This window comes from Macaca mulatta, chromosome 20, assembly GCF_049350105.2.
Source record: "Macaca mulatta isolate MMU2019108-1 chromosome 20, T2T-MMU8v2.0, whole genome shotgun sequence".
Taxonomy (NCBI): domain Eukaryota; kingdom Metazoa; phylum Chordata; class Mammalia; order Primates; family Cercopithecidae; genus Macaca; species Macaca mulatta.
In genome coordinates this window covers 1,417,612-1,433,025 of record NC_133425.1, presented here as the reverse complement: position 1 = coordinate 1,433,025, position 15,414 = coordinate 1,417,612, and the positions used below count along the sequence as shown (strand labels likewise).

The 15,414-nt window shown below is 46.5% G+C and overlaps 1 protein-coding gene across 12 annotated transcripts in view; it reads left to right on the top strand.

Moving 5' to 3' along the window:
- Positions 1-15,414, top strand: part of LUC7L (LUC7 like) — a 44,944-nt gene continuing 29,530 nt past the window's right edge. For 8 of the 12 annotated variants that reach the window (XM_077984965.1, XM_077984969.1, XM_015125187.3 and 5 more), the window contains exons 1-3: positions 1-171; positions 2,106-2,200; positions 10,574-10,672. In XM_077984965.1, the coding sequence (XP_077841091.1) occupies positions 111-171; positions 2,106-2,200; positions 10,574-10,672 (255 nt within the window). In that variant the 5' untranslated portion in view covers positions 1-110. Of the gene's footprint in view, positions 172-1,047; positions 1,118-1,318; positions 1,464-2,105; positions 2,201-10,573; positions 10,673-15,414 lie in introns of those variants that run through there. The other 4 variants (XM_077984963.1, XM_015125192.3, XM_077984962.1 and 1 more) reach the window with 2 other exon arrangements.

Genomic DNA, 15,414 nt, shown 5'->3' with positions numbered 1-15,414 from the left:
AAAGAGCCGAGTGGGCTCGAGGCCGACGCGACCATCATTTGTCGACGCCGCTGCCGCTGCCTTCCTGAGAGAAGCCGTCGCGGCCGTCCCCACCGCCTCCGCCGGCTACCATGTCCGCCCAGGCGCAGATGCGGGCCCTGCTGGACCAGCTCATGGGCACGGCTCGGGACGGTGAGTCACAGCGGCCAACCAGGCGAGGGTCTGGGGTGGGAGTGAGGCGAGGCCGCCGGGCGGCCTGAGGCGGGGGCCGCGATCGTCTGCGCCTGCGCTTGCGCGGGGCACCCCTCCTCCTCCGCCGCGCGCCGACCGCAGGCGCCGGGCCTTTGTCTAAGCCGGTTGGTCTCTGAGGCGGCCGTGGGTCCAGGTCCGGCTCCTCTTTCGGAGTCTGCGCCACGGATGGGGCTTCAGCCTCCTTCCCGTTTACCGTCCCGCTACTTCCTCCCCGACGGGCGCCGCGGCTCCGTGCCCCTCCGCGAACTGTGGAGTCGGCGAGGGGCTGGAATCAGCGTGGGCTCCAGGTCGCTGGCAGCCGGGTGGCAGAACTCCTCCGAGGCTCCTTGGGAAGAAGCTACACCCGAGGGAGCCGGATGGGCCTCGAAACCCTGGCCCGTTCTGGTTCTGTACCATTGCAAGGGGAGCCGTAAACTGAGCCTTTCTAACGTGGGTTTCTGCCGAGTACTTTTCCAGCTCCCTCCTTCCCCCAGCACACAGGAGAGCCTCTGTGTAGCCAGCGCTTGGCAGTGGTTAGGTAGGTTGTACTGTGTAGGGAGGAGCTCAAGATCATGATGGTTGTCACAGGAGAAAGCGGTTGCATCTTCGCAAAACTATATACCTGCTGTGGTTTGTGTTTTCTTTTCTGCTGAAGTAATGAAGTTGTAAGTTCACACTGGCACATTCTCAGGGCTGTGCAGATTATTTGCACTTTATTTCATAGGTGAATAAGTGCTTTTTAGCTTTCTTTGTATATTGAGTTGCTTTTGAATTGCTTCCCATATTTTTATTTCATACAAACTGAACAATTGTGGCCCCTCTATTTTATTTATAAAGGTTCAGTGTATCTTTGCCTGCCTACATCAATCTGCAAGGGAGTTGCAGAAAGCCTCATGTTCATCGAGCCGTGAGTCACAACCAATTTCTAAGCTGTTATAACAAAAAAGTGTTTGCTTTTTTTCACAAGTAACTTTAAAAGTGTAGTTTAGAAAGAAAACATTTTCAATAAAAAGACACTACATTAATCCTGGATGCTTGCAAATCCTAAAATATATTCCTCCTCTAGCGTTGCACAGCTCTGTGTTGTATACACAGACTAGCTTTAGAATTTGTCACATACCACTTTGCCTTTACTTTTATGTATCATTCCCCCGACTTCCTTACTGCAGGTGTGGGCAAGAAAACTTTTCCTTTAACACTTTTCAACAGCGGGCATAAAATTCTGCAGCTGAGGTCTTGAAGAATGCAGATGGGTACAGTATGTGTTGGAGCTCACAGTGTGTATTGACTAACCTAGTTCCTTTTTGCTTTTTTTGGTATTGTCTTGTTAAAAGTGACTCCCAGGTAGCAACTCTCTTTTTTAAGGGTGGGGACGAAAGGGGCATAGGAAGAATAGATCTAGATTATTTAACAGTCTTCGATAGCGTTTGAAAGCTTTCTTCTTCATTCAATTTTGGGCAAAATACTGCCTCTGCATTTGTTCCTAACTAAAAGATTAATAAGTAGCTTTTGTTGGTGGAAATTACCAGCTCTATAAGTCGCCCTTGGTGGTTCATGGACCTCTGATTAGCTTGGGTTTTGGAATCTCATTGCCACATGTATATGTGGAGCCAATGGCCTTTTGGTGCTCAGCTGCTTACATCTGACTCCTTGACTACTTTGGTACACTGATGGAGTCAGATCTCATTAAGTGTGATTCTTCATGATATAACTGGCCTCAAAAAAATGTGTATTCCACTCCAGTGTAAATATCTTTAGATCAGCTTTTCATTGTATTTGATGGGGAGAACACAGAAATGATAGACTGCAAATGATCCAGGTGAATCATTACACTAGTGTTTTCTTGTGGTTAACGTGATAATATTGTCTTATTTAAAACCACAAATGAATTTCAGGAGACGAAACCAGACAGAGGGTCAAGTTTACAGATGACCGTGTCTGCAAGAGTCACCTTCTGGACTGCTGCCCACATGACATCCTCGCCGGGACGGTAGGTGCATTTTGGGGGACCTCATGGAACACTCTGACATGAGTGCTGGGTAGGCAGTGATGGTTTTTCTGTGTTGAATTTTGTTTTAAGTCTTTTTCTCTAAGTGGCTGAATTACAGCAGGTAATCCTCCACTTGTATGTATGCATGCATGCGTGCGATGGAGTCTTACTCTGTATTGCCCAGGCTGAAGTGCAGTGGTGTAGTCACAGCTCACTGCAGCCTCGAACTCCTGGGCTCCAGTGATCCTCCCGCCTCAGCCTCTTGAGCTTCTGGGACTACAGGCATGAGCCACTGCTCCTTGCTCAGTCCTCCACTTTTTAACAGGCAGAAATCCCTGATGCCGTTTAAATGATAGATTCTATTCATTTGGTAGGATTTTATATTATGGTACAGATTTCACTGTTGTAAAATTCTGTCTGTAAGATTACCAGATTTTTTTGTAAAGTCATTTATACTGCGATATTCACAACTAAATAGGGCAAGTATTCTAATTTGGCTGTAGCAAAAAATATGCTTTAGGTCAGCCTGAAGTTCTTTGAAGATTCTGCGTGGGTTGGTTTGTTTGACCTCAAGTTGAATGTGTGGAAGACTTTTGATCTACAAAGGTACATTTTCTTCCCCAGATTATTTGGTTTTTAAAAAATCAGTTGAGGATACGTTGATTTTGTAGTTTTGTGTTGTGCCACCCTTTCAAGAAATCAACATGCTATGTGACGAATATAGACACCTGCAATTTTAAGGTCACTTCAGATGAACAAAACGGATAAATGCTAGCTTTGTGTAATGTGCATTTATTCGAAGTAAGAATTTGAAAAGACTGAATAGTGGAGGATTATCTGTGGTGATTCAGCCACTGAGACAAAAGGAGTCCTGTAGAGACCACCCCCATTCTAAGGTTTCACAGCTACCTCACAGAGGATAAAAACTGTTCTCTCATTTTAAGGATGAAATGTGCATGTGTTAGAGGATGTTTTCTTCATGATGAATCAATCATTGCTTTTATTAGGGAGAAGCACCTTCTGGAAAACCCCTCAGATGTGTTAAATCTTCTCAATCTGACTTTTCTGACAGCAAATGCAAAATGAATGCCAAACCATGTGCCTCTGTTCCTTAGGTGTTGTCTGCTGTTTGGCCTGGGCTGGGAAAACGTTACTGTTTGCTGCAGATTACTGTGGGTACCGAGGTCAATACAGATTAATGATTTCCACTCGTCAAAGGCAGTTTCACTGTAGGGTGTTTTCATAGGATGCTCAACTTGGAATTCTTGATAAACCCATAGTGAAAGAAGTCAGAGCAGATAGCTGTGTACTCTCAGGAAGATTTCAACCATGTTTTCCTCGGCCAGACCCTGTGTGTGTAGCGTAGCTGTGGAATACTGGTGAGAAAAATCTCAGTGAGAGGATTTCTCATTCTTCTTTTTTTTTTTTTGAGTTTGCTCTTGTTGCCCAGCCTGGAGTGCAGTGGCGTGATCATGGCTCACTGCAACCTCTGCCTCCCGGGTTCAAGCCATTCTCTTGCCTCAGCCTCCCAAGTAGCTGGGATTACAGGCATGCACCACCACACCCGGCTAATTTTTGTATTTTCAGTACATACGGGGTTTCACCACATTGGCCAGGCTAGTCTGGAACTCCTGACCTTGTGATTTGCCCACCTTGGTCTCCCAAAGTGCTGGGATTACAGGTGTGAGCCACCGTGCTCCGCCAGAGTGAGGGTATTTCACACAAATGTTTATTGTTAGTTACAGGTGAATTTGCTAGATGTTTATTGGATACCTACTTTGTGCCAGGCACTGGAGATAGTGTGCCAATAAAGTCTTTACTCTCATCTAGTGGGGTGAGAGGATGCATGATGAATAAGTAAATGAGTAGATAATGAGCTGTTGTAGATTGGGGGAGGAGGAAAGGCCTCTCAGGGACGTGTGAGCAGAGACCTGAATGGTGAGCAAGAACACGTGTAAAGTTTGGGGATTTGGTGCTCTGGGTGGAGAGTGCAGAGGAACAGAAGGAACACCCCTGATGTTTCTGGACTGGCGTGAATTAGCAGCGAGAGGGAGGCAGGGGTTATGGAGGCCTGTAAGAACCAAGAAGCCATGGATTGAGGGCCGTCACTCCAGTGTTTGGAATTGGGCAGGGGCAGCTCAGCAGCAGGGGTTGGAGAAGCATCCTGAGAGGGAGGAGGAAACCCAGGAAACCCGTGTGCATGTGAAGACAGTGCCTTGCACAGGTGTGAATGAACAAATGTCAGAGGCTGCTGATGGTCAGTTGGAATAAGGATTGGAAATTCAGATAGGGTTTGTTGTAGAGATTGATCCTTGCTGGGTTTTTTGTTATTGTTGTTGTTGTTGTTGTTGTTGAGACGGAGTATCACTCTGCTGCCAGACTGGAGTGCAGTGGAGTAATCCTGACTCATTGCAACCTCCGCCTCCCGGGTTCTCCCAAGCGATTTTCCTGCCTCAGCCTCCTGAGTAGCTGAGGTTACAGGCACGTGCCGCCACACTCGGCTAATTTTTGTATTTTTAGTAGAAGCGGGGTTTCACAATGTTGACCAGGATGATCTCGATCTCTTGACCTTGTGATCCACCTGCTTGGCTGCCCAAAGTACTGGGATTACAGGTGTTAGCCACCATGCCTGACTGTTTTGTTTTTTTTGGAGACACTGTCTTGCTCTGTTACCCAGGTTGAAGTGCAGTGGCTCGGTCTTGGCTCACTGCAACCTCTGCCTCCCATGTTTAAGCGATTCTTCTGCCTCAGCCTCCTGAGTAGCTGGGTATACAGGTGTGCAACACCACGCCTGGCTAATTTTTGTATTTTTAGTCGAGACGGGGTTTCACCATATTGGCCAGGCTGGTCTTGAACTCCTAACCTCGTGATTTACCCACCTCGGCCTCTTAAAGTGCTGGGATTACAGGCATGAGACATTGCGCCTGGCGAGAACTGTGTTTTCTGAAGGTTCTGGAACCGTTGGTGCCCTTCCTGGTCAGCAGTGTTAGACCAATAGAAGGTACAGAAGAGAACACAGGTTGTTGAGTAAAAAAGGCCTGACACACTGGATTTAGCAGCCATTTGGAATATTGTGGAAGGACTTAATGAATGTGATATCTCAGCTCTGCTTGATGTTAGGCATCCAGGGGAATGGCCAGTAGTATTTTTCCCTGCCTCCTTGGCAAAGCTGAAAAAGGTACATCCAAAATCATAGAACCCAAGCCTGTCCTCAGTGTGCTTTAGCGGGGACTGTTTTGGGAGCTCTCACATTGAAAAGTAAGTGCTGAATTTTGCTTCATGTGAGGTTTTTTTTTTTGCTTGCTTTTTTTTTTTTTTTTTTTTTTTTTTTTTTTTTTGAGACGGAGTCTCTCTCTGTCGCCCAGGCTGGAGTGCAGTGGCCGGATCTCAGCTCACTGCAAGCTCCACCTGCTGGGTTTACGCCATTCTCCTGCCTCAGCCTCCTGAGCAGCTGGGACTACAGGCGCCTGCCACCTCGCCCGGCTAGTTTTTTGTATTTTTTAGTAGAGACGGGGTTTCACCGTGTTAGCCAGGATGGCCTCAAACTCCTGACCTCGTGATCCGCCCGTCTCGGCCTCCCAAAGTGCTGGGATTACAGGCTTGAGCCACCGCGCCCGGCCGAGGTTTTTGTTTTTGTTTGTTTGTTTGTTTGATAGAGTCTCACTCTGTTGCCTAGGCTGGAGTGCATGGTGCGATCTTGGCTCACTGCAACCTCTGCCTCCTGGTTTCAAGCAACTCTCCTGCCTCAGCCTCGTGAGTAGCTGGGATTACAGGTGCCCGCCACCGGGTCCAGCTAATTTTTTGTATTTTTAGTAGAGATGGGGTTTCACTGTGTTGGCCAGGCTGGTCTTAAATTCTTGACCTCAGGTGATCCGCCCGCCGTGGCCTCCTAGAGTGCTGGGATTACAGGCATGAGCCACCGTGCTCAGCCTCATGAGGATTTGTAATATCGTATCTTTCTTGACAGTTGAGGTTTTTATAATGGAAATCAATTTGAACTTAATACTTTGTTGTACTTAAGGTTTTAGGGTCTACTTCCTTTGGTGGTAGTTTGTCTTTGAATAGAAAGCCTTGATTAGTTTAAAGCATTTTTTTCTGATAGCTAGCATTCATTTTTCAGCTACAGTGCTTAGTTTGTGGAGACTATGTGTGTATATTTTTTTGTTTATTTGTTTTTTGAGATGGAGTCTCGCTCTTTCGCCCAGGCTGGAGTGCAGTGGTGCGATGTCGGCTCAGTGCAAGCTCCGCCTCCCGGGTTCACACCATTATCGTGCCTTAGCCTCCCGAGTAACTGGGACTACAGACGCCCGCCACTGCGCCCAGCTAATTTTTTTTTTTTTGTATTTTTAGTAGAGATGGGGTTTCACCTTGTTAGCCAGTATGGACTCGATCTCCTGACCTCGTAATCCACCAAAACTATATATATATTTATATATATATTTTTTGAGATGGAGTCTCGCTGTGTTGCCCAGTCTGTAGTGCAGTGGCGCAGTCTTGGCTCACTGCAAGCTCCGTCTCCCGGTTTCACGCCATTCTCCCACCTCAGCCTCCGTAGCTGGGACTACAGGCGCGCACTACCACGCCCAGCTAATTTTTTGTAGTTTTAGTAGAGACAGGGTTTCACCGTGTTAGCCAGGATGGTCTGGATCTCCTGACCTCATGATCTGCCCATCTCGGCCTCCCAAAGTGCTGGGATTACAGGCATGAGCCACTGCGCCCGACCCGAAACTATATATTTTAAGGGAAAACACCAGAGCTTAGAAGAGTGAATGAGGCCAGGTGCGGTGGCTCATACCTGTAATCCCAGCACTTCAGGAGGACTAGGTGGGCAGATCACTTGAGGTCAGGAGTTTGAGACCAGCCTGGCCAACATGGTGAAAACCCATCTCTACTAAAAATACAAAAAAATCAGCTGGGCGTCGTGGCGTGCCCCTGTAGTCCCAGCTATTCGGGAGACTGAGGCGGGAAAATCACTTGAATCTGGGAGGTGGAGGTTGCATTGAGCTGAGATTGTGCCACTGCACTGCAGCCTGGGTGACAGAGTGAGACTCTGCTTAAAAAAAAAAAGAAAAAACAGAGTGAATGAAGTAAAAGTTGTCAGATTTTCAGTGACAGTGATTTTAATTGCAAATCTGGTTTCCAGAACCACTGTTATCCTATCTCTAGGTCTTCTGTGTAACCGACCATAACGTGAGTTCCATCTGACTTCAGAATAATGATAAAGGAGAAAAGTCAATCTTTTGTCAAAATAAAGATCTCCATACAAGGCAGACCCGTTGTCTGCCACCTCCATGTTGGCTTTGTTATTGGTGATACTGAAGGACGATTTGTTAACGAGCATGCCACATGGTTTCTTTTTAAATTTATTTATTTTATGTTATGTTATTTATTTTATTTTTTATATTTTATTTTGTTGAGACGGAGTCTCGCTCTGTTGCCCAGGCTGGAGTGCAGTGGCATGATCTTGACTCATTGCAAGCTCCGCCTCCCGGGTTCAAGCCATTCTCCTGCCTCAGCCTCCTGAGTAGCTGGGACTACAGGCACCTGGTTAATTTTTTTTTTTGTATTTGTAGTAGAGACAGGGTTTCACTGTGTTAGCCAGGATAGTCTTGATCTACTGACCTCATGATCCGCCTGCCTCAGCCTCCCAAAGTGCTGGGATTACAGGTGTGAGCCACTGCGCCCGGTCTAGCATGCTACATGCTTTCTATGAGACTGTATCCCAAGAGTCAGACATGCAAGCCTCTCTATTTTTTTTTTCCTCAAGATGGATTAAAGGTTTAAAGCCTTCCTTTAACTGAGAAGAGCCAGACCCTGTCTCAAAAAAAAATAAAAATAAAAAGGCCGGGCGCGGTGGCTCAAGCCTGTAATCCCAGCACTTTGGGAGGCCGAGATGGGCGGATCACAAGGTCAGGAGATCGAGACCATCCTGGCTAACACGGTGAAACCCGGTCTCTACTAAAAACTACAAAAAACTAGCCGGGCGAGGTGGCGGGCGCCTGTAGTCCCAGCTACTTGGGAGGCTGAGGCAGGAGAATGGCGGGAACCCGGGAGGCGGAGCTTGCAGTGAGCTGAGATCCGGCCACCGCACTCCAGCCCGGGCGACAGAGCGAGACTCCGTCTCAAAAAAAAAAAAAAAAAAAAAAAAAAGCCTTCCTTTCTTTTTTTTTTTTTTAAAAAAAAAGATGGGGTCTTGGCTGGGTGTGGTGGCTCACGCCTGTAATCCCAGTACTTTGGGAGGCTGAGATGGGTGGATCACCTGAGGTCAGGAGTTTGAGACCAGCCTGACCAACATGGAGAAACCCCGTCTCTACTAAAAATACAGAATTAGCCAGGCGTGGTGGCACATGTCTGTAATCCCAGCATTTGGGAGGCTGAGGCAGGAGAATCGCTTGAACCTGGGACGCAGAGGTTGCGGTAAGCCAAGATTGCACTCCAGTCTGGACAACAGGAGTGAAACTCCCGTCTCAAAAATAAAAACAATTTAAAAAGATAGGGGTCTCTGTTGCTCAGACTGGAGTGCAATGACTCAGTCACAGCTCACTGAAGCCTTGAACTCCCAGGCTCAAGCGATTCCCTCACCTCAGTCTCCCAAGTAGCTGGGACTATAGGCACATACCAGCACACCCAGCTGATTGTTAATTTTTTCATAGAGACAGGGTCTCGCTGTGTTGCCCAGGCTGGTCTTGAGCTCTTGGGCTCAAGTGATCCTCCCATCTTGCCCTCCCAAAGGTGCTGGGATTACAGACATGTGCCACTGCAACTGGTACTAACGTCCCTTTTTTTTTTTCCTGATTATGTAGACATGTTCTTTTGTCCTACTGGGGGTGTCTCCTAGTTGGGATGTTGGGTTTTGTTAACATGCACTCTAACCTGACACCATGATCCTCAGCACACAAACCTCCCTGTAGCTGTGTAAATGGCCAGAGGCAGAAGGTGTCTGCATAAAGTCCTATACTTAGGATTTAGATTAAAATCATACACTGTTATCTAATCGTACTGCATATGGTACACATAATAGCATATCATGCTGTTCTTACTGACAACATAAATCATTTTGTTTTAGTAATCAAACGTTTTGTTTGTCAAATGGAGGAACTGAGTGGGACAATTATCTGTCCTTACTTAGATGTCCAGGGTCATTTCCCAGGTTGAGAAAATGTGTAAAACATTTATTTGGCTATTAACCAGCCTGTTCTCCTTGATTCCCTTTGATATATAATCAGCTACACAAAGTCAAGTGTTAGGTTGTGATGTAATTGCGAACACCTAACTTCTGTCCGCTCTTTCCTCTTCCTCTGTATCTGCATCTTAGGCAGCGAGCATCTCGAGTGGTCAAGATTGCAAGACAGGATGCCTAGAAACTTGTTGCAGTGAGACTGTTTTCTGGCCCTTTCCTTTTTTTTTTTCCCCCTTTTTTGAGACAGTCTCACTTTATCATCTAGGCTGGAGTGCAGTGGCATGGTCTCAGCTCACTGCAAACTCCACCTCCTGGGTTTGAGCGATTTTTGTGTCTCAGCTCTCTGAGTAGCTGGGATTACAGGTGCCCCGGCACTACACCTGGCTAATTTTTGTAGTTTTAGTGGAAACTGGGTTTCATCATGTTCGGCAGGCTGACCTTGAACTCCTGACCTCAGGTGATCCGCCTGCCTCACCCTCCTAAAGTGCTGGGATTACAGGCATGAGCCACCACGCCCAGCCCTGGCCCTTTGCTATCCCTGCCACCCCATATGCTACCATTTACTGAATCCTTGGACTGATGCATAAATAAAACTGGGCCGGGCACAGTGGCTCACACCTGTAATGCCAGTGCTGTGGGAGGCCAAGGTGGGTGTATCACTTGAGGTCAAGAGTTCGAGACCAGCCTGGCCAACGTGGCAAAACCCTGTCTCTACAGAAAATACAAAAAAAAAAAAAAATTAGCTGGGTGTGTTATTGTGTGCTTGTAATCCCAGCTACTCGGGAGAATGAGGCAGGAGAATTGCTTGAACCCAGGAGGCGGAGGTTACAGTGAGCCGAGATTGTGCCACTGCACTCCACCCTGGGTGACAGAGTGAGACTCCTTCGGAAAACAAACAAACAAAAAAGACCGACAAAAGCCAATTAATTTAGTTGTCATGATTGCAGTCCAGTTGTCTCTGAGTCTAAAATAGAAACTTTATTAAATGCATCAGTTTCAAGTATCATGTAGTCACGATGGTAAAAGTGAAATGAGGCTTCTCAGCCATATCTCCTTTCTTAATTTTCTTATTACAGTTTCAGTGTTCCAAAAAATGATCATTTATTTTGGTGACAGTTGAAATACCAAGTCCTGTTACATGCTTTCTACAGTAGGTGGGCACTCAGGTCTACATTTTTTGTTTTTTCCCACAGCGCATGGATTTAGGAGAATGCACCAAAATCCACGACTTGGCCCTCCGAGCGGATTATGAGATTGCAAGTAAAGAGAGAGACCTGTTTTTTGAATTGGATGTAAGTTTTATTTGATGTTGATTTATTACTGCTGTGAAGAACCCAATATTGAACTAACAAGAAAAATGTAACATACGTAAGTTTATGAAGCAAAATAAAGTAGTTGCTTGTTATCCTGCCACTCAAGCTGAGAGCTGGAATACAGCCAGTAATGCTTAATCTTGTGTCCACCGTCCTATCACTATTCTAAATGATAATAAGTGTTATCTCATTTTGTTGCTTTTAAAAAATATTTTAATTACATTTTTATGAGTCCTTGAACAATGTTTTTTTTGCTTAGTTTTGAGCTTTATGAAAATGGTTTCATAGTGTAGAGAGTCTTTAAAATTAGATTTTTTTGGTTCAGTATTATGTTTCTGTTTACCCAGGTTGTTGCATATTGTTTTCATTGCTGCTTGAATAATCCTCAAACGGTCCTTCCTTTATTCGTAGACATTTAGATTGATTCTAGTTTTGCTATTGCAGACTATGAATATTTTTGCATAACTCCGTTGTCACGCAGATAAGGATTTATCTTGGGTATATTCCTGGGAAGGGGATCGCTGTTTTGTAGGGGATACCCATATTTATCCTCGCAAGACAATTTTGTAATGTCTTCTTGTTTCTATTTGGTGAAGTCCCATAGCAGTGTCTACATGCTCACCAACACTTTGTATTATCAGACTATTTAATTTTTGCAGTTTAGTGGTTGTAAAATGGTATTTCTTTCTGTTCTTAATTTGCATTTTTTAGTATTCAGTAGTTGTGTTATTTTATCTGCGTTAGTAAATGCTTTTTTTTTCTTTTTTTTTTTTGAGATGGAGTTTTGCTCTTGTTGCCCAGGTTGGAGAGCAGTGGCGTGATATTAGCTCACTACAACCTCCTCCTCCCAGGTTTCCCAGGTTCAAGCAATTCTCCTGCCTCAGCCTCCCGAGTAGCTGGGAATACAGGCATGAGCCACCATGCCCGGCTGATTTTGTATTTTGTATTTTTTATTTTTTTTTTTGTTTGAGACGGAGTCTTGCTCTGTCGCCCAGGCTGGAGTGCAGTGGCCGGATCTCAGCTCACTGCAAGCTCCGCCTCCCGGGTTCACGCCATTCTCCTGCCTCAGCCTCCTGAGTAGCTGGGACTACAGGCGCCCGCCACCTCGCCCGGCTAGTTTTTTGTATTTTTAGTAGAGACGGGGTTTTATCATGTTAGCCAGGATGGTCTCGATCTCCTGACCTCGTGATCCGCCCGTCTCGGCCTCCCAAAGTGCTGGGATTACAGGCTTGAGCCACCGCGCCCGGCCTGATTTTGTATTTTTTAGTAGAGTTGGAGTTTTTCCATGTTGGTCAGACTGGTATCGAACTCTCGACCTCAGGGCATCCGCCTGCCTCAGCCTACCAAAGTGCTGGGATTACAGGCATGAGCCACCACACCTGGCTTCCTTTTCTTTTTGATACAGAGTTTCACTTTGTTGCCCAGGCTGGAGTGCAGTAGTATGATTATAGCTGACAGTAAGTGAATTGCTAGGCTCAGGTGATCCTTCTTCCTCAGCCTCCTAAATAACTAGTAGTACAGATGCACATGATCATGTCTGGCTAATTATTTATTTAATTTATTTTAATTTTTATTTATTTATTTAGAGATGGAATTTCGCCCTGTCACTAGACTGGAGTGCAGTGGCACTGTCTCAGCTCATTGCAACCTCCGACTCCCTGGTTCAAGCAATTCTCTTGCCTCAGCCTCCCAAGTAGCTGGGATTACAGGCACGTGCCACCATGCCCAGCTGATTTTCTTTGTTTGTTTTTTTGAGACAGAATCTCACTCTGTGCCCCAGGCTGGAGTGCAGTGGCGCCTTCATGGCTCACTGCAAGCCCCGCCTCCCGGGTTCACGCCGTTCTCCTGCCTCAGCCTCCTGAGTAGCTGGGATTACAGGCGCCCGCCACCACACCTGGCTAGTTTTTTGTATTTTTAGTTGAGACAGGGTTTCACTCTGTTAGCCAGGCTGGTCTCAATCTCCTGATCTTGTAATCCACCCACCTCAGCCTCCCAAGGTGCCGGGATTACAGTCGTGGGCCACCGTGCCCGGCCTGTTTATTTTTGAGACAGGGTCTTGTTCTGTCACCCAGGCTCGAGCGCAGTGGCGTGATCATGGCTTGCTGTAACCTTGGCCTCTTGGGCTCAGTGATTCCCCTGCCTCAGGCTCCTGAGTAGTTGGGGATACAGGTGTGTACCACCACACCCAGCTATTTTTCTTCTTTTTTTTTGTAGAGACAGGATCTTACTATGTTGCCCAGGCTGGTCTGAAGCTTCTGCCCTCAAGCGATCCTGCCACCTCGGCCTCTCGCAGGTTTTGGGATTTCAGGTGCAAGCCACTGTGTCTGGCCAGTACATCCATTTAGAGCAGCATTTTTCAGCTTTTTTTCGTTGTTGCCCCCAGTGGAGCCTTTTTAGACATTTTTTTCTGTTGTTTTGAGACAGAGTCTCCCTTTGTTGCCCAAGCTGGAATACAATGGCCCAGTCTTGATTCTGCAACCTCCACCTCCTGGGTTTAAGCGATTCTCCTGCCTCAGCCTCCTGAGTAGCTGGGACTAAGGCATGCGCCACCATGCCCAGCTAGTTGTTTTGTATTTTTAGTAGAGACAGGGTTTCACCATATTGGCCGGTCTGGTCTCAAACTCCTGACCTCGTGATCCACCCGCCTCGGGCTCCCAAAGTGCTGGGATTACAGCCATGAGCCACCGTGCCTGCCCTAGACTTTTTATTCTAATTGTCCCATTTTACCCCTCACCTTGCCGTCACTATGAAATTTTGATGACACAGACAACCTGCATATCCGTTTATGTACTGTGATTTTTTTGCTGGGCCACAGACCATTGTAATACATGGTATTTTTTTACTCTTTAAAATCAGTGTTCTTTCCTGCTTCCATCAATAATACATTAATTTTTTTTTTTTTTTTTTCGTTTTTTTTTGGAGGCCGAGTCTCACTCTGTCACCCAGGCTGGAGTGCAGTGGTGCAATCTCAACTCACTGCAGCATCTGCCTCCTAGGTTCAAGCAATTCTCCTGCCTCAGCCTCCCAAGTAGCTGGGATTACAAGTGCCCACCACCACACCCGGCTTATTTTTGTATTTTTAGTAGAGTTGTGGTTTCACCATGTTGGCCAGGCTCGTCTCGAACTCTTGACCTCAGGTGATCTACCCACCTCAGCCACCCAAAGTGCTGGGTTTACAGGCATGATTACACCATGGCTGGTAAGGATAAGAATACATGATTTAAAGTCACTCAATTTTAATTATTTTTTAATCACCTAATCATCCCTCACTAGTATGACCAGAGGTGAGTAGAGGGGTTTGATGCCTTTCTGGTTCTTGAAGGAACTGAGCGTGGGATGAGGGAGCCAGTGAAAAATATAAAACCCAAGGGAAAGGGTCCCTCCCCTTGCATTACCAGATGTCAATACAGTTTAGAGTAAATTCTTTTTTTTTTTTTGAGACAGAGTGTCAGACTTTTGTTGCCTCGGCCCACTGTAAACTCCACCTCCTGGGTTCAAGTGATTCTCCTGCCTCAGCCTCCTGAGTACCTGGGATTACAGGCACTTGGCACCATGCCTGGCTAATTTTTTTTTTTTTTTTGAGATGTAGTTTTGCTCTTGTCGCCCAGGCTGGAGTGCAGTGGTGTGATCTCGGCTCGCTGCAACCTCCACCTCTTATGCCTCAGCCTCCCAAGTAGCTGTGATTACAGGTACCTACCACCATGCCCAGCTAATTTTTGTATTTTTAGTAGAGATGGGGTTTCACCATGTTGGCCAGGCTGGTCTCAAACTCCTGACCTCAGGTGATCCCACCTGCCTTGGCCTACCAAAGTGTTGAGATTACAGGCCTGAGCCACTGCACCTGGCCTCGAGTAAGTTCTATTTATTTATTAACAAAAAATTATTTTTATCATTTTTTTTTTTTGAGACAGAGTCTCGCTCTTGTTGCCCAGGCTAGAGTGCAGTGGCGTGATCTCGGCCCTCTGCAACCTCTGCCTCCTGGTTTCAAGTGATTCTCCTGCCTCAGCCTCCTAAGTAGCTGGAACTACAGGTGCACATCGCTATGGCTGGCTAATTTTTGTATCTTTAGTAGAGATGGGGTTTGCCATGTTGGCCAGGCTGGTCTCGAACTCCTGACCACAGGTGATCCATCCGCCTCAGCCTCCCAAAGTGTTGAGATTACAGTTGTGAGCCACTGTGCCCAGCCTATTTTAAAAATTTGTTGTGGCTACATAATAGGTGTGTATATTTTGGGGGTACGTGAGATGTTTCATTTGATACAGGAATGCAGTTTCCAATAAAGAATAAATTCTTGGACTGTGTGCGGTGGCTCACAGCTGTAATTCCAGCAATTTGGGAGGCTGAGGTGGGTGGATCACCTGAGGCCGGGAGTTCAAGACCAACATGGCCAACATGGTGAAACCCCGCCTCTACTAAAAATGCAGAAATTAGTTGGGCGTGGTGGTGTGCTCCTGTAATCCCAACTACTCGGGAGGCTGAGGCAAGAGAATGACTTGAACCCGGGTGGTGGAGGTTGCAGTGAGCTGAGATCACACCATTGTACTTTATTCTGCTTGGGTGACAGAGTGAAAGTCCGTTTCAAAAAAAAAAAAAATTCTATTTAAAATAGTAGCCTTGCCGGGTGCGGTGGCTCACGCCTGTAATCCCAGCACTTTGGGAGGCCGAGGCGGGCGGATCACAAGGTCAGGAGATCGAGACCACGGTGAAACCCCGTCTCTACT